Below are 25,540 nucleotides of genomic sequence, written 5' to 3'. Positions count from 1 at the left end.
TATAACCTAATCCGGATTCGCCAGGGTGACGAATGGAAACGGCATTTAACACCCGTGACGGGCACTACGAATACCTAGTGATGCCCTTCAGACTGTGTAACGCTCCCGTAATCTTTCAGGAATTCATCAATGATATCTCTGGGGAGGATTTTTGTTCGGTTGGCAGACAGGAGAAGAATTCTCCGCTGGGAATACAGTTCTAAACTAGCTGGGCACGCTGGTGTTCGTAAAACCCGAGACCTGATTGCTCGTCATTTCTAGTGGCCCACGCTACCTCAAGATTAGAGATGAGCGAACCGGGACAACCGAACCCGGTTTCAGTCCGAACATCGTGAAAAGTTAGGTTCGCAGCGAATCCGAACTTCACCGGGTTCGGCTGAACCCGTTTTGACCGAACCCGGCTACATTTTGGCGCCTGCCACATGTTAGATCTAAAATGGAGTATTTCAAAATATCACCTGACATCAGGCTACCCCATAATGCCTTGCAAACGGCTCTCCCAGCCAATCGGGAGGCAGCATAGGGGCAGGCTCAAGCCTGCAATAAAAGTGTATGCACGGAGCTCAGCGGCCATTTTAGAGAAAGGAGCTGTAGGGATAGCATCTCTGTGCAGTAAGGGAAAGCTTTAGGAATCTAAAATCCAGGAATCCAGCAATCGAAGGGGCTCATCCACTACACCGGGAGTCTACTCTACTCTCAACATCCAAATTGCAATACAAATTCTCCATTTGCCATTTGCCATTCTTCATTGCCATTTGCCAAGCCGGTGTGTGTGTATAAGCTTTTATAAGGGGCTCATCCCCGATGCATGGGTTAACATCCAACTTGCAATCCAGGCAGGCAGCTGTAGTAGTAGAACGCCCAGCATTCCCTGAGTGCACAGTGGCTGATAGAAATTCTCATTCATTGCCATTTGCCAAGCCAGTGTGTGAATAAGCTTTTAGAAGGGGCTCATCCCCATTGCATGGGTTAACATCCAACTTGCAATACAGGCAGCCTTTGTAGTACTACAACGCCCAGCATTCCCTGAGTGCACAGTGGCTGATAGAAATTCTCATTCATTGCCATTTGCCAAGCCAGTGTGTGAATAAGCTTTTAGAAGGAGCTCATCCCCGTTGCATGGGTTAACATCCAACTTGCAATACAGGCAGGCAGCTGTAGTACTACAACACCCAGCATTCCCTGAGTGCACAGTGGCTGATAGAAATTCTCATTCATTGCCATTTGCCAAGCCAGTGTGTGAATAAGCTTTTAGAAGGGGCTCATCCCCGTTGCATGGGTTAACATCCAACTTGCAATACAGGCAGCCTTTGTAGTACTACAACGCACAGCATTCCTTGAGTGCACAGTGGCTGATAGAAATTCTCATTCATTGCCATTTGCCAAGCCATTTTCTGAATAAGCTTTTAGAAGGGGCTCATCCCCGTTGCATGGGTTAACATCCAACTTGCAATACAGGCAGGCAGCTGTAGTACTACAACACCCAGCATTCCCTGAGTGCACAGTGGCTGATAGAAATACTCATTCATTGCCATTTGCCAAGCCAGTGTGTGAATAAAATTTTAGAAGGGGCTCATCCCCGTTGCATGGGTTAATATCCAACTTGCAATACAGGCAGCCTTTGTAGTACTACAACACCCAGAATTCCCTGAGTGCACAGTGGCTGATAGAAATTCTCATTCATTGCCATTTGCCAAGCCAGCGTGTGAATAAGCTTTTAGAAGGGGCTCATCCCCGTTGCATGGGTTAACATCCAACTTGCAATACAGGCAGCCTTTGTAGTACTACAACGCACAGCATTCCCTGAGTGCACAGTGGCTGATAGAAATTCTCATTCATTGCCATTTGCCAAGCCAGTGTGTGAATAAGCTTTTATAAGGGGCTCATTCCCCTTGCATGGGTTAACATCCAACTTGCAATACAGGCAGGCAGCTGTAGTACTACAACACCCAGCATTCCCTGAGTGCACAGTGGCTGATAGAAATACTCATTCATTGCCATTTGCCAAGCCAGTGTGTGAATAAAATTTTAGAAGGGGCTCATCCCCGTTGCATGGGTTAATATCCAACTTGCAATACAGGCAGCCTTTGTAGTACTACAACACCCAGAATTCCCTGAGTGCACAGTGGCTGATAGAAATTCTCATTCATTGCCATTTGCCAAGCCAGCGTGTGAATAAGCTTTTACAAGGGGCTCATCCCCGTTGCATGGGTTAACATCCAACTTGCAATACAGGCAGCCTTTGTAGTACTACAACGCACAGCATTCCCTGAGTGCACAGTGGCTGATAGAAATTCTCATTCATTGCCATTTGCCAAGCCAGTGTGTGAATAAGCTTTTATAAGGGGCTCATCCCCGTTGCATGGGTTAACATCCAACTTGCAATACAGGCAGGCAGCTGTAGTACTTCAACTGCCAGCATTCCCTGAGTGCACAGTGGCTGATAGAAATTCTCATTCATTGCCATTTGCCAAGCCAGTGTGTGAATAAGCTTTTAGAAGGGGCTCATCCCCGTTGCATGGGTTAACATCCAACTTGCAATACAGGCAGCCTTTGTAGTACTACAACGCCCAGCATTCCCTGAGTGCACAGTGGCTGTTAGAAATTCTCATTCATTGCCATTTGCCAAGCCAGTGTGTGAATAAGCTTTTAGAAGGAGCTCATCCCCGTTGCATGGGTTAACATCCAACTTGCAATACAGGCAGGCAGCTGTAGTACTACAACTGACAGCATTCCCTAAGTGCACAGTGGCTGATAGAAATTCTCATTCATTGCCATTTGCCAAGCCAGTGTGTGAATAAGCTTTTAGAAGGGGCTCATCCCCATTGCATGGGTTAACATCCAACTTGCAATACAGGCAGCCTTTGTAGTACTACAACACCCAGCATTCCCTGAGTGCACAGTGGCAGATAGAAATTCTCATTCATTGCCATTTGCCAAGCCAGTGTGTGAATAAGCTTTTAGAAGGGGCTCATCCCCGTTGCATGGGTTAACATCCAACTTTCAATACAGGCAGGCAGCTGTAGTACTACAACACCCAGCATTCCCTGAGTGCACAGTGGCTGATAGAAATTCTCATTCATTGCCATTTGCCAAGCCAGTGTGTGAATAAGCTTTTAGAAGGGGCTCATCCCCCTTGCATGGGTTAACATCCAACTTGCAATACAGGCAGCCTTTGTAGTACTACAACGCACAGCATTCCCTGAGTGCACAGTGGCTGATAGAAATTCTCATTCATTGCCATTTGCCAAGCCAGTGTGTGAATAAGCTTTTAGAAGGGGCTCATCCCCGTTGCATGGGTTAACATCCAACTTGCAATACAGGCAGGCAGCTGTAGTACTACAACACCCAGCATTCCCTGAGTGCACAGTGGCTAATATAAATTCTCATTCATTGCCATTTGCCAAGCCAGTGTGTGAATAAAATTTTAGAAGGGGCTCATCCCCGTTGCATGGGTAAACATACAACTTGCAATACAGGCAGCCTTTGTAGTACTACAACGCCCAGCATTCCCTGAGTGCACAGTGGCTGATAGAAATTCTCATTCATTGCCATTTGCCAAGCCAGTGTGTGAATAAGCTTTTAGAAGGGGCTCATCCCCGTTGCATGGGTTAACATCCAACTTGCAATACAGGCAGGCAGCTGTAGTACTACAACTGCCAGCATTCCCTGAGTGCACAGTGGCTGATAGAAATTCTCATTCATTGCCATTTGCCAAGCCAGTGTGTGAATAAGCTTTTAGAAGGGGCTCATCCCCGTTGCATGGGTTATCATCCAACTTGCAATACAGGCAGACTTTGTAGTACTACAATGCCCAGCATTCCCTGAGTGCACAGTGGCTGATAGAAATTCTCATTCATTGCCATTTGCCAAGCCAGTGTGTGAATAAGCTTTTAGAAGGGGCTCATCCCCGTTGCATGGGTTAACATCCAACTTGCAATACAGGCAGCCTTTGTAGTACTACAACGCCCAGCATTCCCTGAGTGCACAGTGGCTGATAGAAATTCTCATTCATTGCCATTTGCCAAGCAAGTGTGTGAATAAGCTTTTAGAAGGGGCTCATCCCCGTTGCATGGGTTAACATCCAACTTGCAATACAGGCAGCCTTTGTAGTACTACAACGCCCAGCATTCCCTGACTGACTGGCACCTTATGAGTCACTGATTTTCCGCCAGTCCGAATAACAATTTAAAAGGGCCTCATTTCTGTCTAAGGGTTTAATTCAATGTGCTAATTAAGTACAGCCGGTGCCTTTGGTGCTATTATACAAGTCACAGCATACACTGACTGCCACCTATTCACAGTCACTCATTTTCAGTCAGTCCAAATAATATTTTATATGGGCCTCATTCCTCTAGTAGGGGAATGGGTTTTGATTCAACTTGCTGCACTCCAGCAGTGAAATGTCTTGTAAAAAAAAGGTTGTGAAAGGACAGGGTAGAGGAAAAAACACCCATGCCATGTCCTCTTCCAGTCCAAATGTTGGAACTGTTGGTGCCAGACCCAGTACCAGCATTTGTGGCACAAGACATGTTCCCAGTTATACTAGTAGCAGCAGCCATGTGCCTGCTGGTAGTAGTAGCAGTACCAGCAAGCCAGACTTGTCCATCTCCTCCGGTGGGCGGGTTATTTCAGACAATACTGGACGTGGTACTACCTCTTTACGGTACTCTGCCATGTGGCAATTTTTGTGTACCTTCCCAGAGGACGAAATCATGGCACAGTGCCGTATCTGCAAGCAGAAAGTAAGGCGTCGGCAGGGCAGCAATGTAGGAACTACCGCTCTACGTAAACACATGGAGCGGCATCACAAGGCCATGTAGGACAATCGACATGCCCCACCATCATCATGTACATCTAATGAAGACCCCTCTGCCGCTGGTGCTGCTGCTGCTCCGAGTCCCTGTCATCTAAGTAGTAGTCAGGCCTTATCCACCATGTCGTTGTTGTCATCATCATTATCACTGTCATCTAGTGCTCCTCCTACGTCCCATCAGTTATCCATTACGGAATCGTTGTCCAATAAGCAACAATATATACCCAGTCATCCACATTACGTGCGGCTTAATTCACACCTGGCTAAGTTGTTGGTGGTGCAGTCGCTGCCGTACCACCTGGTCAACTCTGCCGGCTTCAAGCAATTGATGGCGTGCGCTCAGCCTAGGTGGCGAATACCTAGCCGCCATTACTTCTCCAAAACAGCTGTCCCTGCCTTGCACAAGCACGTGGAGGAAAAGGTGGGCCAGTCCTTGCAATTATCCGTGTTCAGCAGGGTACATGCCACCGTCGACACGTGGAGCAGCAACTATGGGCAGGGACAGTACATGTCTTTCACGGCCCACTGGGTCAATATTTTGCAGTCCGATGCACCACCGCAGCAATGCCAGGCATTACCACCTCCACGCTTGTATCTTTCTGGTTCAACTCCGGACACCAGGCGCCTACCATCCTCCTCCTCCTACTCCTCCTCCTCCTTGCCCTCCTCAATGGAGGTCTTCCCTTCCCCGACAGGACACAGCGTATCTTCCACTCCTCCTCCCTCCTCTTTTCATAGGTGCAAGGTGAAGCGCCACAACGCTGTCTTACACCTGCTGAGCCTGGGCGAGAAAAGCCACACAGGGCAGGAGCTGCTGCTGTGCATCAAGGAGGAAATCGCACGCTGGCTGTCTCCTCTGAAACTCACACTGGGCAATGTTGTCTCTGATAACGGGAAGAACGTTGTGGCTGCACTGCGTCTAGGTCAACTGACACACGCTCCTTGCATGGCACATGTCATCAATCTGGTCATGACACGCTTCTTAAAGTCATATGTTGGTTTGAAGGGTGTGCTGGCCATGTCCAGGAGGGTTTGCGTTCGCTTTAGACGTTCGTATGCATTTAAGCACGCCCTCCTGGACTTGCAGCGTCAAAACAATCTCCTAGAACACAGCCTGATTTGCGACGTTCCAACACGCTGGAATTCCACCCTGCACATATTGGACCGTCTGTACGAACAGCGGAAAGCCGTGAATGATTTCCTGATGCAGCAGACGGGCAGCGTTTGGAGCCAGTGTAATTTCGAGCTCAGGCACTGGCAGCTGGTTAAAGACGCATGTCGCGTTTTAAGGCCCTTTGAAGAGGCCACACGATTTGTGAGCCGTGACGCTAGCGGAATGAACGATGTTATGCCGCTGATATTTATTCTGGAGCAAACGCTCACAGCGATGATTCTGCAAAGGATGGAGGAAGGATCACATCTGGCTATGGATGTTGAGGAGGAGGAGGAGGATGAGGATGAGGAAACAGGACCTGAAGAGGAGCTGGATTTGGAGATGGAATCACAGGAAGGGATAGGGGACGAGGCAGCCGCACAACATGACAGTGATGATGACGAGTCTGACGACGACCTTGATGATGTACAACCATGGCAGTATGGGGCGGAGATGGGACTAACCGGGCCCTCTGAAACGCTGGCTAGGATGGCGAGCTGTATGCTTTGTTACTTGCGCGCTGACTGTCATATTGTTAGCATGAAGCAAAGAGATGAGTACTGGATAGCCACACTTTTAGACCCTCGGTATAAAGCCAGAATGGGGGAGTTTTTTGCGCCTTCCGAGAGGGAGGCAAAATTGGCTTATTATCGAGAGAAGCTATGCAGCCAGCTTGTCACGGCTTTCAAACGGCAAACACCTCCTGCAAGTATGTCTGACCGGGGGGCCACTCTCAGCTCCCCACTGTTTCATCGTTCCACCGCCTCTGGCAGAGCTACCTCTGCAATAGGCAGCAGCAGCAGCGGCAGCAGCAGCAGCCAATTCAGTTTGGAAAATATGATGACAACATTTTTACATCCAATACCCCGACCTGACACACATCGTAGTCACCAAAGGGATGTTCACCATCACCAGCACCTAAACAACCAGGTTCACTCGTACCTGGACTGTGCCCTTTCTCCGTCAGAAATCCTGATCCCAGACCCCATGGACTTCTGGGTCAGCAGATTGGATCATTGGCAAGAACTGGCCCAGTTTGCCATGGGTGTACTGTCTTGTCCACCCTCCAGTGTAGCGTCAGAGAGGGTATTCAGCGCGGCAGGGGGCTTCGTCACCCCTAAGCGAACAAGATTGTCCGCCAACAGCTTGGAAAATCTCACGTTTCTGAAAATGAATCAAGCGTGGATCGGTGAGGATTTTAAAACCCCTGTGCCTGATGCCACTGATTAGATCTGACATTGCTGCTGCCGCCTGTTACTGCCGCTTGCTACTACGGGATTCTGTCTTGTCCACTCTTTTTTTAATGTGCCGCTGTTGGTGCTGGTACTACTTCTACCACCAATCCACCCCAGTGCCGTCTGCTACAAGCAGGCCTGCCCCACCACAGGTCTTTGTCCTGTGACTGTCCAGTGTCTTTTAATGTGCTGCTACTACTACCACTTCCCTTGCTGTCCGTTGGCTACCTCTACTACCACCAATACACCTCCACTGCCGTCTGCTACAAGCAGGCCTGAGGCCAGCCCCACCACAGGGCTTTGTCCTGTGACTGTCCAGTGTCTTTTAATGTGCTGCTACTACTACTACTACTACTACCACCAACCGTGCTGTCCGTTGGCTACCTCTACTACCACCAATCCACCCCCAGTGCCGTCTGCTACAAGCAGGCCTGCCCCACCACAGGGCTTTGTCCTGTGACTGTCCAGTCTCTTTTAATGTGCTGCTACTACTACTACCACCACCCTTGCTGTCCGTTGGCTACCTCTACTACCACCAATACACCTCCACTGTCGTCTGCTACAAGCAGGCCTGGAGGGCTTGTGAATAGCCATTGCTTGTTGCTTTTACATCCATGTATGGATGAACCCCGGCAGGCATCTGCCAATAAAAAGGGATTAATTTTTGGAGGGCTTGTGAAAAGCCATTGCTTGTTTCTTTTACATCCATGTATGGATGAACCCCGGCAGGTATCTGCCAATAAAAAGGGTAAATTTTTTGAGGGCTTGTGAAAAGCCATTGCTTGTTGCTTTTACATCCATGTATGGATGAACCCCGGCAGGCATCTGCCAATAAAAAGGGTAAATTTTTTGAGGGATTGTCAAAAGCCATTGCTTCTTCTTTTACCACGTTATATGTATGAACCCTGGCAGGCATCTGCCACCAAAAATGGTTAATTTTTGTACAATTTTTAACAATGCATTAAGCATACAACATGCACAAATGCAGTGGTTTCTGTTAGTTATCATCGTGTCCCATCCATTTTCCTATAGCCATACATGTTGGCGTAACTTTGACACTAACTTTGCCTTAAAGACAGCTCAAAAGTACTTGGATACACTCATGGGTGACCTAAGAGTGTTATACAGGGCTTCTAGGGCTTTTAAACACTGTTATACACGATTTTTAGGGGCTTTCATGAATTACAGGTTCGGTCAGAACTAGTTCGGTCTGAATCGAACTTTTTCATGAAATTCGGCGAACCAGCCGAACCGAACTTTTCAAAAGTTCGCTCATCTCTACTAAAGATGTTCTGGACTTTGTCTCTTCTTGCACGGTGTGTGCTTCTAACAAAGTAACTCACTCCAAGCCTGCCGGCCTGCTTCAACCTCTGCCTGTACCCAATGCCCCCTGGCAGCACATTGCGATGGACTTTGTCACAGACCTTCCTCCCTCAGCAGGATGCAACACTGTCTGGGTGGTGGTAGACCGGTTCTCGAAGATGGCACATTTTATCCCGCTGATCGGCCAACCGTCTGCTCCCCGACTGGCGAGTCTCTTCTTTTAGCACATCTTTCGCTTGCATGGCTTGCTCCTTCACATTGTGTCCGACCAGGGGGTTCAATTTACCTCAAAGTTCTGGAGAGCCCTCTGTAAACTCCTGAATGTGAGATTGGACTTTTCCTCAGCTTTATCTCTGCCACTTCCACTCTTTACAGCACAATAACTGGGTACAGCTTCTTCCATGGGCCGAGTTCTCGTACAACCACACAAGTGAGTCCACCACTTCCACTCCGTTTTACATTGTGTACAGTCAACATCCTAGAGTCCCTCTTCCTGTGTCAAGCACATCTCAGGTACCCGCTGCTGACTCTGCATTTGGGGACTTTCTGCAAATCTGGCAACAGATCCGGTCCTCTATTTTGCTGGCAGTGGATCGCATGAAGCGAAAAGCGGATACAAAGAGAAGAGAACCGCCTCAGTATCTTCCTGGTACCAAAGTCTGGCTGTCCTCTCGGAACATTCGTTTGAAGGTGCCTTCATACAAGTTTGCTCCTAGGTTCCTTGGTCCTTTTGAAATTCTGCAACAGATAAACCCTGTCTCCTATAAGCTGCGGCTGCTTCCTACCCTCAGAATCCCCAATTCCTTTCATGTGTCCCTCCTGAAAACTGTGATCCTGAACCACTACAGCAAGACTTCTAGTTCCACAGTTGCTCCCAGCGGTTCTTCTGATGTGTTCGAGGTGAGGGAGATTCTGGACTGCAAAGGGGTAGGAGGAAGGACTCTCTATTTGGTGGACTGGAGAGGGTTTGGTCCTCCTGAGGAGAGGTCCTGGGAGCCGGAAGAGAACCTTAGTGCTCCTGCTCTCATTAAGAAATTCCTCTCTCGCTCTGGCTCCAAGAAGAGGGGGCATAAGAGGGGGGATACTGTAGTGTCCATGGCCGTGGGCCGTCGGGTTCACTCACCTCCCGACGCCCGAAGCGATGGTTCTGTGAGCGCTGGTCCCCATCTCCTTCCTAGGAGACGCCAGCACTCACTTCCGCTCTGGTCCGCTATGTCCCGTAGGGTGCGCGCGCACGCTCGTGCCCGCTCTTAAAAGGCCAGCGCGCGCACATGAAAATCATCTTCATGATCAACCCACATTATTTCCTGATCTATAAGAAGGCCCCAGCCCTTCTGATCCTTGCCTGAGCGTTGTTAGTATATCCCTAGTCTGTCTTGCAAATGGTCCCTTAGTGTTTCCCGTTCCAGTTGTTACCCGTGCCCTGTTACCTGTTCCTGTATCCCGTGCTGTGTTCTTGTTCCTCTGCCTACTAGTGTTGGAGTCGTGTCCTACTGCACCTGCTGTCATTTGCCACGTCCAGCATCTTCTGCCACGTCCAGTGTCTTCTGCCACGTCTTGTACTGCCCACCACGTCTGGCGCAACCTGCTGCACCGACCTCCATCCATGCCACAGCCACTGTCTGGACTAGTTCAGGTACCCGAGTGTTACAAAACTGCAGTAGACTTTCGTATAAACTGAGACCTGGTCAGCTGTTTCTCCGCTATGGTGGAGCGGCCTAGTGGGTCCACATACCCTGTGATAGTGGCACTATCTCTAAAAAGGAGCCCCCTAAAACCCGTTCTAGCTTTTTGCACTTTCCCGGCCACTTAATGATTACATGGTCGAGTTATGGAAACCGCATATCTCGCTGAGCTACGCTGTTTCCGTAACTGCCGTAGTGAATGGCAGTTACAGAAGCAGCGTAGCATGCGAGCTTCGTTGTTTCCGTAATTACTATTCAGTCCTATGGGAGTTGTGGAAACAGGGTAAGTCGCTGAGCTATGCTTTTTCCGCAACATCCATAGTAGTGAATGGCAGTTACGGAAGCAGCGTAGAATGCTTGAGAAAGACCCTCCATTTGTCACGGGTCGAAACGTTGCCATTTTTTACAGAACATATTGATTGATATTTGGGAGACGTGTGCTGCTGTCAAACCATGCTTTTTCTGAGGATATCCTGTGGATATGTCATTTATGTTCTTCATGGGAAAGCCCCAATAAATGCCGAGGTCAGTATTGACTGCGGTGTTTAACTAGTTAAACGGCCAGGAACACAACATCTTCTATTTGTTGTGGGTTTTAAATCCCATTGAATTCAATGGGGAAAAGCCGCAACACAAAAGCAGCAATTACACAATTTGAGCATTTTTTTCTGGTCATAATTTACGCAGCGTGTAAATGAATTGTGTTTAAATGTCATCCATTTTGCTGCTACTCTATTATGCTGCGGATTATCGTAACGAAATCCGCTGTGGAAAATCTGCAGAATTTATATTATACTTAAAGAGGATCTGTCACCAGTTTATAACTGCCCTATCTCCTAGCTAATGTAATAGGCGCTTTAATGTAGATAAGTACTGTTGCTGTTTTTTTTTTTTTTTAAAGTTTATTTTTGACAAAGTTATGAAGATTTTAAGATTTATGCAAATTTGTTCTTAATGCCCAACTGGGGTGTTTTTTTTAAACTTTTGACCAAGTGGGTGTTGTAAATAAAAGTGTATGACGCTGAATAGTCAGCGTCATACATTTCTCCTCATTCATGTCCAGCTGTACTCACAGCATAGCGTGATCTCGCTGTGTCGTCGCTTACTCCCACAGTATCTTCACCGGAGCGACGGGAGAATTACCAGACATCGCCTCCTAGCTGGAGGCGATGTCTGGTCATTCTCCCGACATGTGGGATACTATATACAGGGGGAGCTATGAGGGGGCTATATGTGGGGTACCATATACAGGGGGCGCTATGTGTAGGGCACTATCTACAGTGGTGGCTATATGTGGGAACTATCTACAGGGGTGGCTATATGTAGGGCACTATCTACAGGGGGCTGTATGTGGGGACACTATCTATGGGATCCATGTAGGGCACCATCTATGGGGGGCTCTATGGGGGGCACTATCTACAAGGGGCACGGTGTATGTGTGGGACAGTGTATTGTGCTATTATAATTAGAGGTGCTGTGTATGGCACTATTATAATTAGGGACACAGTGTATGGTGCTATTATAATCCGGGACAGTGTATAGTGCTATTATAATTAGAGGTGCAGTGTATGGTGCCATTATATTTAGGGGCACAGTGTCTGGATCTGTGAAAACGTTATCTTTGTTTATAGGTGCAGAAATGTTTGAAAAGTGAGAAGCTGAAGACATCTGAGAGGAAAACTGCAGAAATGGGCTGTGGCTGGGAGAAGTCATCATAGAGGTCTGGACCAAATGGAGAAGAAAAGAGAAAAAGAACTAGAATCTGAGACATCACCGGTGAGTCACTTAATGTAAATGTTTTTTTCTGCCTCTAATCAGCACTGTAGTCACTATATGATCTTTAGCAAGATGATGGTGGTATGATTTTTTTTTTTATGAAACAGCATCTCCCAGCATATCTTCACCATTGTTTGGGCCATGCTGGGAGCTGTATACAATTTAGTGCAAACCTATATGGCAGGGGTTACACTAAATTGAACTGTATTTGTACTGGTGTTGTATATATGTACTGAGCTTGGTTCTAGTACCGTATATATATGTATTGAGCTTGGTTCTGGCGCTGTGCATATGTACTGATCTTGGTTCTAGCACTGTATATATGTACTGATATTTGTTCTGGCACTGTATATATGAACTGATCTTGGTTCTGGTGCTGTATATATGCACTGAGCTTTGTTATGGTGCTGTATATATGTACTGAGCTTGGTTCTAGAGTTGTATATATGTAATGAGCTTGGTGTTGGTGTTGTATATATGTACTGAGCTTTATTCTGCTGCTGTATATATGTAAGTGTAAAATCTATGGGCGCGGACCGTCGTCCTGACTTACCCCCTGACGGCCGCGGCCATGCACGAGTGAGTGCCGGGCGGCATCTCCCTCCTGGTTGACGCTGGCACTCACTTCTGCATCTATGTACTGGATAGCGCAGGGTGCGCGCGAACGCTCGCTCGGCCTTAAAGGGCCAGTATGCGCACATGCAGAATATCTGCAAATTAGCTCAGAATGCCTCTGGACTATAAAAAGGGCTATGCCCTTCCATTCATTGCCTGAGCGTTGTTGTCGTTACCCTAGTTTGTCTCTTTAAATGGTCTTCTAAGTGTCATCCAGTTCCCAATGTTCCCGTTCCTGCTTCCAATACCCCGTATCCCGTGCAACCAGTGAGTCCACATCCTGCGCCTTGACAGTACGCTCAGGCCATGGACCCCGCTGGTCAATTCAAGGGCCTGTCACCTTCTCAAGCCATGAAAGCGGATCTGCAGGACCTGCGAACACGACAGGATCAACTTCTTGTAGCAGTAAACGCCATGGCACAACAGCTATGAGCGCTAGCTGCTTCCTTCTCTGCTCCTGTTCCAGTTTCTCCAGCTGATCCTCCTGCTACACCTCCTGTCAGCACCAGTGCTGATCCCCGATTCTCGCTGTCACTACCACCTCGTTTCAACGGAGATGCAAGCGCATGTAGGGAATTTCTTAATCAGTGTCAAATTCACTTCACCTTGCATGCCAGAGCATATCCCTCGGATGGCGCCAGGATCACCTTCATTGTTTGGGAGACAACCCTGGGCAACACAGCATTTGACAGAGAACTTTCTTCCAAGTTGTCTATCCCTGTGACTATTATCGCTGGCGAGAGGACCCACCTGGCCTCTGCCTATCTAGACTCTGGCTCTGCAGCCAATTTTATACGCAGAGACCTAGTGGATCTTCTTCACTTGCCTACAACTGTTCTGCCTCTGCCGGACCCAATATTGTCTGTGACCAAACTGCAGAGGCTTCAAGTGGGAGCCCTTCATTCTGAGCTCATCTCCTTTTTTGTCCTGCCCAAGGCCGTCAACCCCGTGCTGCTGGGTTTGCCTTGACTCTGTCTACACGCCCCAGTCCTGGATTGGAACTTGTGAGGGGTTCTCCAGTGGAGTCACAAGTGCCTCAACTGCTGCCAGGGGCATATCCATCCAGTTCAGCCTCCTCCGCATGAGTCATTGGCAGGGTTGCCCCCTTGCTACTCTCAATTCTCAGATGTCTTCAGCAAGAAGAAGGCAGAGACGTTGCCCCCACACCGGGCGTATGACTGTCCTATTGTCTTGGTTCCTGATTCGCCTCCTCCCCGTGCTAGAGTATACCCTCCCTCCTTACCAGAGACCCAGTCTATGTCCGCCTATATCAAGGAGAATCTAGAGAGGGGTTTCATACGCAAATCCTCATCCCCGGCCGGGTCCGGGTTTTTGTTTGTTAAAAAGAAAGACAGATCTCTCCGATCCTGCATTGACTACAGGGGCCTCAACCAGATCACGGTAAAGAACAGATACCCGTTGCCTTTGATTTCAGAACCGTTTGATCATACACGGGGAGCAAAAATGTTTTCCAAACTAGACCTGCGGGGGGGGGCTTACAACCTAATCCGGATTCGTCGGCATGACAAATGGAAGACGACATTTAATAACAGCTTCCGTGATCACTCTATGTCTGTATTGTGGTGTATCTCGATGACATTTTGATGTTTTCGCCAGATCCAAAAAAACATCAAAGACATGTCCGTCAAGTTTTGCTTCGATTAAGGGAGAAAAAGTCACTACCCTTCCTGGGCTACATCATCTCTGATCAAGGTCTCAAAATGGATCCTGAGAAGGTAAAGGGTGTCCTCGAATGGCCACGCCCTCAAGGCTTAAGGGCCATACAGCGCTTCTTGGGATTTGTCAACTTCTACTAGCTGTTCATCCCCAACTTCTCCTCACTGGCAGCTACCATCTCTACCCTCACCAAAAAGGGCATGAACGCCAAGGTTTGGACTCCAGAAGTAGAGGCCGCATTCAGGAGCTTAAGGAAGGCCTTCACGTCAGCCTCAATCATTGTGATGTGTCTCTGCAGTTTTCGTTGGAGGTGGATGCCTCCTCTGTTGGTGCTGGCGCACTTCTGTTCCAGAGAGGCTACAAAGGCAAGACAGTGGTATGTGGCTATTACTCCAAGCTTTTTTCTTCCACAGAACGCAACTACTCGATTGGGGATTGGGAGTTACTGGCCATCAAGCTGGTTCTGGAGGAGTGGAGACACCTACTAGAGGCCGCAGCTCATCCAATCCTAATATTCACTGAACCCCCATCAGGCCAGGTGGTCACTGTTCTTCGCCCGATTCCAGTTTGAGCTCCACTACCGCCCTGCCGACAAGAATATGAGGGCCAATGCCTTGTCCAGGTGATTCAAGACGGAAGACACTATGGAGTCTTCACAGAATATCATTGATTCATCCTGCATCATCCCTGTCAACCCTCTGCAAGTTAGAGATATTCCTCCAGGCAGGACTTTTGTGCGTCTGGCAGACAGAGGAAGAATCCTCCACTGGGGACACAGTTCTAAACTGGCAGGTCACACGAGTGCCCGTAGGACCCGAGACCTGATTGCCCATCAGTTCTGGTGGCCCACGCTACCGAAAGACATCACAGACTTTGTCACCTTCTGCACGGTGTGCACAGGAAATGAAGTTGCCCACTCCAAACCGGCTGGCCTGCTCCAGCCGCTGCCTGTGCCCAATGCCCCCCGGCAACATATTGCAATGGACTTTGTCACGGACCTGCAGCTGACTCTACATTCAGAGACTTTCTACAAATCTGGCAGCAGACCCGATGTTCTATTCTGCTGGTGGTCGACTGCATGAAAAGAACGGTAGACACAAGAAGACAAGAGCCTCCCCAGTTTCTTCCAGACACTAAGGTCCGGCTGTCCTCTAAGAATATCCGGCTGAGGGCGCCATCTTGCAAGTTTGCCCCCAGGTTCCTCGGAGCCTTCGAGATCCTGCTGCAGATCAACCCTGTATCCTACAAGCTTCGACTGCCTCCCACCTTCAAGATCCCAAACTATTTTCACGTCTCCCTGCTGAAGTCTGTGGTCCTGAACCGCTACACCAACATCCCTAGTCCCGCATTGACTCCTAGCAGTTCATCGGAGACATTCAAGGTGAAGGATATCTTGGACACCAAGAGAGTAGGGGGAAGAACTTTTTATTTGGTGGATTGGAGGGGATTTGGTCCAGAGGAGAGGTCCTGGGAGCCAGATGAAAACATCAATGCTCCTGCCCACGTGAAGAAGTTTCTCTACCGCTCTGGTCCCAAGAATATGTGGCATAAGAGGCCGTAAGAGTAACATCTATGGCAGCGGACCGTCGTCCTGACTTACCCCCTGACGGCCATGGCCATGGACGAGTAAGTGCCGGGCTGCACCTCCCTCCTGGGAGACGCCGGCACTCACTTCTGCACGTAGGTACTGGCTCCCGCAGGGTGCGCACTCACGGGCGTGCTCGGTCTTAAAGGGCCAGTACGCGCACATGCAGAATATCTGCAAATTAGCCCAGAATGCCTTTGGACTATAAAAAGGGCTATGCCCTTCCATTCATTGCCTGAGTGTTGTTGTCGTTACCCTAGTTTGTCTCTGTCCTAAGTGTCTTCCAGTTCCCAGTGTTCCCGTTCCTGCTTACAGAATCCCATATCCCGTGCTACCGTGCCCCTGCGCCTTAAAGTGTTGGAGTCGTGTTGTACTCTCTGCTGCATCTGCTGTGTTGCACCCCACCTGGTGCCTGCCTACTGCCGGAGCCTCATCTCAGCCTGAAACCCCCGCTACTGTCTACGTTGCCTCAGGTACCCTTTCCAGAACTATAGACATTACCTATACCTGTTTGGCCAGCTGCTATCCTGCTATGCAGTATGGCCCAGTGGGTCCACACCCCGCTCTGTGACACTGAGCTTGGTTCTTGTGAGTATATATGTACTGAGCTTTGTTCTGGTGCTGTGTATATGTAATTAGCTTTGTTCTGGTGCTGTATATATGTAATAAGCTTGGTCCTGGTGCATAAAGAACTATATTGGTTGTAAAATGTACAAATGGCTTTATGCTCGCGTTACATAAAAAAAAAAAAAATTGGAAAATATTACACCTCACTGATTGGTAGAGAAAATAAACTTTGCAAGGGGGAAGGAGATGTCGGGAAAGAGGTTCGTTGGGGGGGGGGTGCTAAGCTGAATCTTTGCTCCAGGTACTGGAGAACCTAGCTACATTTCTGGCTGCTTTCATGTTAAAACATATGCAGTAAGCTATTTCTACACATAATATATGAACACTTAATCTCTGTAAATAAGGATTTACCAGGGGGTCTTTGAAGTACATCAATCTTCGGTGATCTAGGGTGAACCATCTCTTCTTAAATGCATCAGTAGGCTATAAAAAAAATACAGTGGTTTTAAATGTACAGTAATTTCATGCTGGACCATTTTTTTTATACTAAAGATAACAATACTAAAATTTGTGAACAACTATATAGGTTTACTGCTCAGTATGCATAGGATACATACTATGGCTAGGTTTATGCAAATTGATATCAAAATCTGAGATTGCTATTCACACACTTATATTTTGTCAATTAAACAATTTTTAAAAGAAGAATTGGTTACCAAAATGTATTCAACCCCATAGATTTTAGGAATAGTGACCATCCAATTGGCAAGTCGCTTTAAGTAGGCCAAAACTCTTTACACACACCAATATAAGTAGCATCTAGATGGGATTATATATTGCAAGATAGATTATTTTGCTGTACAATAAAGCTACACTTGCGTTAATTCTTTTCCCTCAGGTTTCGAATGCTTTTTTGAAGGTCAGAAGAGTGTAGTATGCTGCACTATTCTATACAGTTATAAAAAACGATAGCGGAAACCTGGCGGACCCATTTACTGGGAGTAAAAAAGAAAACTTATCCATCATAACCGTCATGTATTCTAGTAAAATAAAATACATGATGCCTGTGTGAACAGAGCCACTATTTACATTTTAGGCTAAATTCACATCTCCAATCCGGTCAAAAATACAGGACAAAATAGTTCAGCATGCTGCACTATTTTGTTAGGTAGGACGCCATGACAGAAACCCGATGGAATCCAGTAAAGTCAATGGGTTTTGTCGGACGCGGCTGGTAACCGCCATTTGACGGATGTGACATTTTCGTTATTCTGTTCCTAAAATGGAACAGAATAACGGAAATACCGACACAGATGTGAACTTAGTTTTACAATCATTCCAAAACATGTAAAGTATTGTTGTTATTTAGAGAATCTCAGGACGACAACACTAAACTTAAAGGGGTTTTCAACCTTCTGATAACTGATTACTTATCCACCGGTACATGATCTGTGTGGGTCCGACACCCGAACCCCGCAAAAGAGCAGCTGGTTTGGGGCCTCTGTGCACCAGACTTACTTGCCGGAAGTACTTAGCTCCGGCCACGGAATAGAGTCAAGCTGCAGTACTTCAGCTCTGCTCCTATTCAAGTGAAGAGGAGCGGATCTGCAGTTCTGCAGCATGGCCGCTATGCTATGTACGCAGCCATCTGCTTCCGGGCTCCGAGCATAGCATTATGCGCCATAACATCCGGTGCGGAGCGGCTTATCGGTGCGGGGACCAGGTGTCGGACCCACACAGATGATATACTGATGACCTATCGGGTGGATAGGTCATCAGCTGTCAGAAGGTGGACAACCCCTTTAATAACCAGTTGTTAGACTTAGCATTAATACCCATTCACAAGGTAAGATTCTTAATACATATGTTCAAATCTTGCAATATAATAGTCCCATCTAAATGCAGCTTTAGATTGATAGTGGTTGACTAGTCAGAAGTTGAGGCAAAATCTTTGAGAGTAAACCTAGCAAGCCATAAAAATGAGAAAGTTGTCATCCCCCCAAAAAAAATTCTTCCTCATTTCCCCCACAAACATGCATGCATCTGTACTGCCATGGATAAGCTACCGTCAGATGCATCTGGCACTGCTTATCTCCCAGGAAATAAAGAATTAGGCATGTTGAATGGCAGACTTCCTGCCAGGTGTACATACACATTAGATTATCAGCTGGATGTGCCAATATATATCATTTGTATGGGCGGATTCACACAAATCCCATCCATAGAGAGCAGACATGAGCAATTCACTGTACAGGGACCACAGTTAACCCCTTGGAGACACAGCCAATTTTGGCCTTGTGGACACAGCATATTTTTTCAAATCTGACGTGTCACTTTATATGGTAATAACTTTGGAATGCTTTTACTTATCCAAACGATTCAGAGATTGTTTTCTTGCGACATATTGTACTTTCTGTTAGTGAAAAAAATTGATCGATAATTTCAATATTTATTTGTAAAAAACACCAAAATTTAGAGGAAATTTGGAAAAATTAGCTTTCTTAAATTTAAATGTATATGCTTGTAAGACAGATAGTAATACCACACAAAATAGTTACCCGTTTACATTTCCCATATGTCTACTTTATGTTTGCATCGTTTTTTTTTGTACGTCCTTTTATTTTTCTAGGACGATACAAGGCTTAGAACTTTAGCAGCAATTTCTCACATTTCCAAGAAAATTTCAAAAGGCTATTTTTTCAGGGACCAGTTCAGTTCTGAAGTGGCTTTGAGGGCCTTATATATTAGAAACTCACCATAAATCACCCAATTTTAAAAACTGCACCCCTCAAAGTATTCAAACCAGCATTCAGAAAGTGTCTTAACCATTTAGGCGTTTCACAGGAATTAAAGCAAACTGGAGGTGAAATTTACAAATGTATTTATTTTTTGCCGAAATTAATATGTAATATATTTTTTCCTGTAACACAGAAAGTTTTACCAGAGAAACGCAACTCAATATTTATTGCCCAGATTCTGCAGTTTTTAGAAATATCCCACATGTGGCCCTAGTGTGCTAATGGACTGAAACACAGGCTTCAGAAGCAAAGGAGCATCGAGTGGATTTTCAGGCCTCCTTTTTTTAGAATCTATTTTAGGCACCATATCAGGTTTGAAAAGGTCTTTTAGTGCCAAAACAAAGGAAAAACCATCAAAAGGCAACATTTCGGAAACTAGGATTTAATCTAAGGGTATAGTAATCATTTTAATACCACAGTTTTTTTTGCTAAATTTCTTTGAATTATGCCATAAAAATTAAAAGCTAAATATTTTCAAATAAAACAAAATTTTTTTTGCATTTTTACAAGGAATAAAGGAGAAAAAACACCCCAACATTTGTAAAGCAATTTCTCAGGATTACGGAAATACCCAATATGTGGTCATGAACACACGGCAGCACTCAGAAGGGAAGGAGAGCCATTTAGCTTTTGGAGCTCAAATTATGCTGGAATAATTTTCAGTGCCATGTCGCATTTGCAAAGCCCTTGAGGGACAAAAACAGTGGAAACCCCCCAAAAGTGACCCCATTTGGGAAATAACACCCCTGGAGGAATTTATTGAGGGGTATAATGAGCATTTTGACGCCACTGTTTTGTTTTTTTTGCAGAATTTAATGTAATTATGCTGTGAAATTGAAAATTTGTTTTTTTCTGATAAAATGGGGAAATTCGAATTTTTTACAAGGAATAAAGGAGAAAATGCACCGCAAAATTTGAAAATAAATGTCTCCCAATTATGGCAATACCCCATATGTGGTAATAAACTGCTGTTTGGACACACAGCAGGGCTCAGGAGGGAAGGCGTGCCATTTGGCTTTTGAAGCTCAAGTTTTGCTGGAATCATTTTTGGGTGTCATGTCGCATTTGCAAAGCCCCTGAGGGACCAAAACCGTGGAAACCCCCCGAAAGTAACCCCATTTTAAAAACTAAAGCCCTCAAAGGATTTTATCGAGGGCCATAGTGAGCATTTAGACTCCACAGTTTTTTGCAGAATTTAAAAAAAGTCATATCAAAATTGTTTACACTAAAATGTTGCATTTTATCATTTTCACAAGGGATAAAGGAGAAAAAGCACCCCAACATTTGTAAAGCATTTTCTCCTGAGTACTGAAATACCCCACATGTGGTTATAAACTGCTGTTTGGCCACGCGGCAGGGCTCAGAAAGGCAGGAGTGCTATTTGGCATGCAGATCTTTCTGATTTGATTTTTGGGTGCCATGTCGCATTTTCAGCACCCTGAGGCACCAGAGTACAGTGGAAGCCCCAAAGAAGTGACCCCATTTTAGAAACTACACCCCTCAAGGCATTTATTATTTGCCTGGACAAATGACAGGGCACAGAATTGAAGAGCACTATGCGCATTTGAGGCCTATTTTGGTATTTTTACAGCATTGGCCCACAATTGCAGGGCTCTGCGGTCAAATAGTAAAACAAACCCTAGAGTAGTGACCCCTATCTTGGAAACTACACCCCGTAGGGCAAATTAAGGTGTGTAGTGAGCATTTTGACCCCACATTTTTTCATTAGAAATTAATGCATAGCGGATGGTGCAAAGTAAGTATTAAAATTTTAAGTTGATATGCAATTTTAGTGCACAATATGTTGTGCCCAGTTTCTGCCACTGCAGACAAATACCTCATGAAATGTTGAGCGGATTCTCCCGGTTATGGCGATGCCATATATGTGGACGTAAACTGCTGTTTGGGCACGCTGTAGGGCTCAGAAGGGAGGGAGCGCCTTTTGGCTTTTGGAGTGCAGATATTGCTTGGTAGTTTTTCTGTTTGGGGTTTTGCTGGTATTTCAGTTTATAATGTGGTGGCACATTTAATCTGTGCGGAGTACATCAGGGCATAATAATAAGGTATAATAATGCGTTAAATAAATAATAATTCATGTGTGGCCAGTGTCTCACTGATAAATGGTGCCCGATCTTATCCGCTTTTGGAGCGCTCTGCACATTTTGTGACGCCATATTCTGAGTGCCAGAACATCTTTATTTTTTCTTCACCAGAGCTCTGTGAGGGCTTATTTGTTGCGGGCCGATATGTAGTTTTCATTGGTACCATTTTGTGGTACATGCGATTTTTTTGATCACTTTTTATTCCACTTTTTGGCAAGCCAGGGGACCAAAAACAAGCAATCCTGAGAATGTTTTTTGTTTTTTTTACAGTGTTCATTGTGGGCTATAAATTACATTTTATTCTGTGGGTCGCTACTATTACGGCGATACCATATGTGTATTGTTTTTTTTATATGTTTTGCAAAATTTGCACAAAAAAAACACTTTTTTTAAAAATACTTTATTTTTTGTGTCACGATATTATAAGAGCCATAACTTTTTTATTTTTCACTAAAAAAAAGCTGTGCAAGGGCTTCTTTATTGTGGGATGGGTTGTGGTTTTTATTGGTACTACTTTGGGATACATGCGACTTTTTGATCACTTTTTATTCTATGTTTTGTGAGGGTTGGTGACCCAAAAATAGCGATACTGGCATAGTTTTCAATTTTTTTTGGTGTTCACCATGCGGGAAAAATAAGATTACAGTTTTACAGCTTGGGTCGTTACGGACGCAGTGATACCAAATATGTGCACTTTTTTTTATGTTTTCATTTTTTTCCTATAATAGAATACTTATTATAGGAAAAAAGACAGTGTTTGTTTTTTTTAACTTGAAACTTATTTTTATACTTTTACTCAACATTTTTATTAACTTCATGTTTTGACCCATTAGGGGACTTAAAGGTTTACACTTCTGATCTTTCATCTAATACATTGCACTACCCAAGTAGACCTGATGGTCTTCCATACATTGCAGACCAGGAGGCCATTCTTAGGCCTCGGGTTACCATAGCAACGATCGCCAACCCTGCCATCATATCGCAGCAATGGCGATCGACTTCAAACCAATAAGATGCCGCGATCGCTTTTGATCACGGCATCTTAGGGGTTAATGAGAGGGATCGGAGCTAGCTCCGTTCCCTGCTGTTGCAGCACGGTGTCAGCTGTAACATACAGCTGACACCCGCGGCTGATGTCGCAGGCTCAGCTTCTGAGCCTGCACCATCTTGTTTCTGGGGACGGAAGCCTTTTAGGGCCCGCCTCCGAGCGGGCCCTAAGAGGCTTCAGTACTTAGCAGAAAGGAGGCCATTGTTAGGCCTCCAGTCTGCCAGAGCAGCCTTTGGATCCCAACAATTAGCATTTCGGGGTTCAGATCTGCTAGTAAACCCCATCGATGCAGCTCTCGCTTTTGAGCGCTGCATTTAAGGGATTAATTGGCCGGATCGGAGTATAGCTCCGGTCCTTGCCATGTAGCAGGGTGTCAGCTGTAATATACAGCCGACACCCGCTGGTGATGGTGCTGGCTCAGCTTCTAAGCCCGCACCAGCAACACAACGTACAGTTACGTTGTGTTGCCTTAAAACCTTAGCGACAACAACGTAATAATATGTTGTATGTCACCAATGGGTTAAATATAGGCTGCATTCCCTCTACAGTCCCAGAAACTCCAGTACGGTGGAAAAATTCGAAATCAAATCAATATTTAGTGTGACCATCCTTTGCCTTCAAAACAGCATCGATTATTTTATGCACACAGTTTTTGAAGGCACTCGGCAGGGAGGTTGATCCAAACATCTTGGAGAACTAATCACAGATCTTCTATGGATGTAGGCTTCCTCAAATCCTTCCGTCTCTCATGTAATCCCAGACAGACTCGATGATGTTGAGATCAGGGTCATATAATCTCTTCCAGGGTTCCTTGTTCTTCTTTACACTGAAGATAGTTCTTAATGACATTGGCTGTATGTTTGGGGTCGTTGTCCTGCTGCATAATACATTTTGAGCCAATCAGAAACATTCCTGATGGTATTGCATGATGGATAAGTATTTTCCTGTATTTCTCAGCATTGAGGACACCATTAAAGGGAATGTGTCGCAAGAAATTTTTGTAATTTTTTTTTTCAGTTAAACGGTTAGTATATAAGTGATTACACATTGTTTTAATTTTTTTAATTTTTTCACAAGTCAGTAAATATTATAAATTAGATTCTAATTTATAACATTTCCATGTGCTGGTCACTAGAGGGAGCAATTCCAAGAATTGCAGCATTGGCAATGTGGTAAAGCAACCTCATTGCTTTATTATGCAAATTTGGGGTAGACACACTACTCGCTCTAGTGTCCTCACACAGTCACCCCTCCCTTATTCTGGCTAGTGCCAGGAGAAGGAGGGGGTTGAATCTTCAAACCTCCTACACTGTGTGCTGCCATTTTCTGAGCAAATGCAGAGTGTAGGAGGATTAGACACAGTGGTAATCAGACAGTATAACACCAACATACACGAACGTAAAACACACGTCACATACACAAACAAAACTTACCTGCTCCTGCCGCCGCTGCCGCCTCCGCTCTTATACCTTGCGTCTTCGCTGCCTTGAACATATGGCCGGAAGCCGCGACCGGAAGTCGTCATCTTACTGTCCGGGCGCGGCTTCCGGTCCACATGAAAATGGGGCCGGATTTCACTCTGCCAAAGACCTTCCTTTTAGTCTGTGTGGGAGCAGCGCATGCGCGGTTCCCACACAGACGGCGTACGCTATAGTGAATGGAACGGCTCCCATTCGCATTCTCTATGGGGATGTATGTGCCGTATTCCATCTCTGTATGTGTCGTTAATCGACACATACAGAGATGAAAAAAAAATGGCAGCCCCCATAGAGAAGTAAAAGTAAAAATAAAGTAAAAAGTACAACACAAGAACACAAATAAATAAAATGTATTTTAATATCAAACTAAAAGCAATATTATATATATTAAAAAAAAAATTGTGACACCTTCCCTTTAATCCTGACTAAATCCCCCACACCATTTGCTGAAATGGCCCCAATTGCCCCAAACTTGCAAGGAACCTCCACCAAGGAACCTCCACCATGCTTCACTGTTGCAAGCAGACACTCATTCTTGTACTGCTCTCCAGGACTTTGACGAGCAAACTGCGTTCTATTACTGCCAAATATTTCTAATTTTGACTCATCAGTCCAGTGCACCTGCTGCCATTTGTCTGCACCCCAGTTCCTATGTTTTCGTGCATAGTTGAGTCGCTTGGCCTTGTTTCCACGTCTAAGGTATGGCTTTTTGGCCATAATTATTTTTTTCAAATTCTTTTATTTTGAATTTTGAATGTACAAAAATAAAGTGCAGACATGAAGAAGCACAAACTCCAGCTCGCAGGCCAACAGAATGTACCATTGCATAGTAAGAGACGATAAACAGCAATAGTCCACAAGATAACTTAACGGCAACACGTCGTCGACATAGCAGACGTTTACATCGACCTCCGGAACATGGGGACAATAAATACCTCACCACACTTGTATAGAGCATTAAATACAACAATGCTAGAAAAGAAGTAGAGAAAGACAGAGAGGGAAAGAACAAGGAAGGGAAGGAGGGAGGGGGGGGGGGCAGGAGACCAACAAGCTAATCAGAACCAGAATGACTGAAATTAAGAGACAATAATGGCTTTGAATTCTGGAGAGGACTGAAACCTAATCCAGTGATACCAGGTTTTGAGGAGTTTAGCATGGGATCCTCTCATAGAGGCAGTAATATCCTCCATTCTCATGATCTACTGTATTTTACCGAACCACATAGCAAACGACGGAGGGTTGGATTGTCTCCACAATGCGGGAATACAGGCTCTAGCTGCATTTACCAGATGGCGCACCACAGAGCGCCTATACGTAAACAGAGGAATGTCACACAGATGGAGCAGGAAGAAGGCCGGAGAACAAGGGAGTGCAAAGTCTGTGAATTTGGAGGTGATACGCCACACTTCTGACCAGAAATCAGTCAACTTCAGACATTCGCAAAAGGTATGTAAGATGGTGCCTACATGTTCTCCACATCTCCAACACAGCGGGGAGACTGCATGTATCAAGGTATGCAATCTGGAAGGCACTCCATACCAGCGCGATAGGATCTTAAACCCAGCCTCCTGAAATCTACTAGCCATGGTACATTTATGAGTCATGTTGAATAAACAATCCTTTTTGTTCAGGAGTAAAAGTTAACGCTAGGTCTCTTTCCCAACTCGACAAATAGGAGG

General features: G+C 45.8%; 1 protein-coding gene across 2 annotated transcripts in view; it reads right to left on the bottom strand.

Annotated features, from left to right (window-relative positions):
* The window catches only part of LOC142658005 (arf-GAP with dual PH domain-containing protein 1-like), a 162,207-nt gene that overhangs the window by 65,502 nt on the left and 71,165 nt on the right, over nt 1–25,540 (bottom strand). For both annotated transcript variants that reach the window (XM_075833643.1, XM_075833644.1), the window contains one exon: nt 16,844–16,915. In XM_075833643.1, coding sequence (XP_075689758.1) covers nt 16,844–16,915 — 72 coding nt within the window. The remainder of the gene's footprint in view (nt 1–16,843; nt 16,916–25,540) is intronic.

This window comes from Rhinoderma darwinii, chromosome 7, assembly GCF_050947455.1.
Source record: "Rhinoderma darwinii isolate aRhiDar2 chromosome 7, aRhiDar2.hap1, whole genome shotgun sequence".
In the NCBI taxonomy this organism is placed as follows: Eukaryota; Metazoa; Chordata; class Amphibia; order Anura; family Rhinodermatidae; genus Rhinoderma; species Rhinoderma darwinii.
This window is presented reverse-complemented; position numbering and strand designations above follow the sequence as displayed.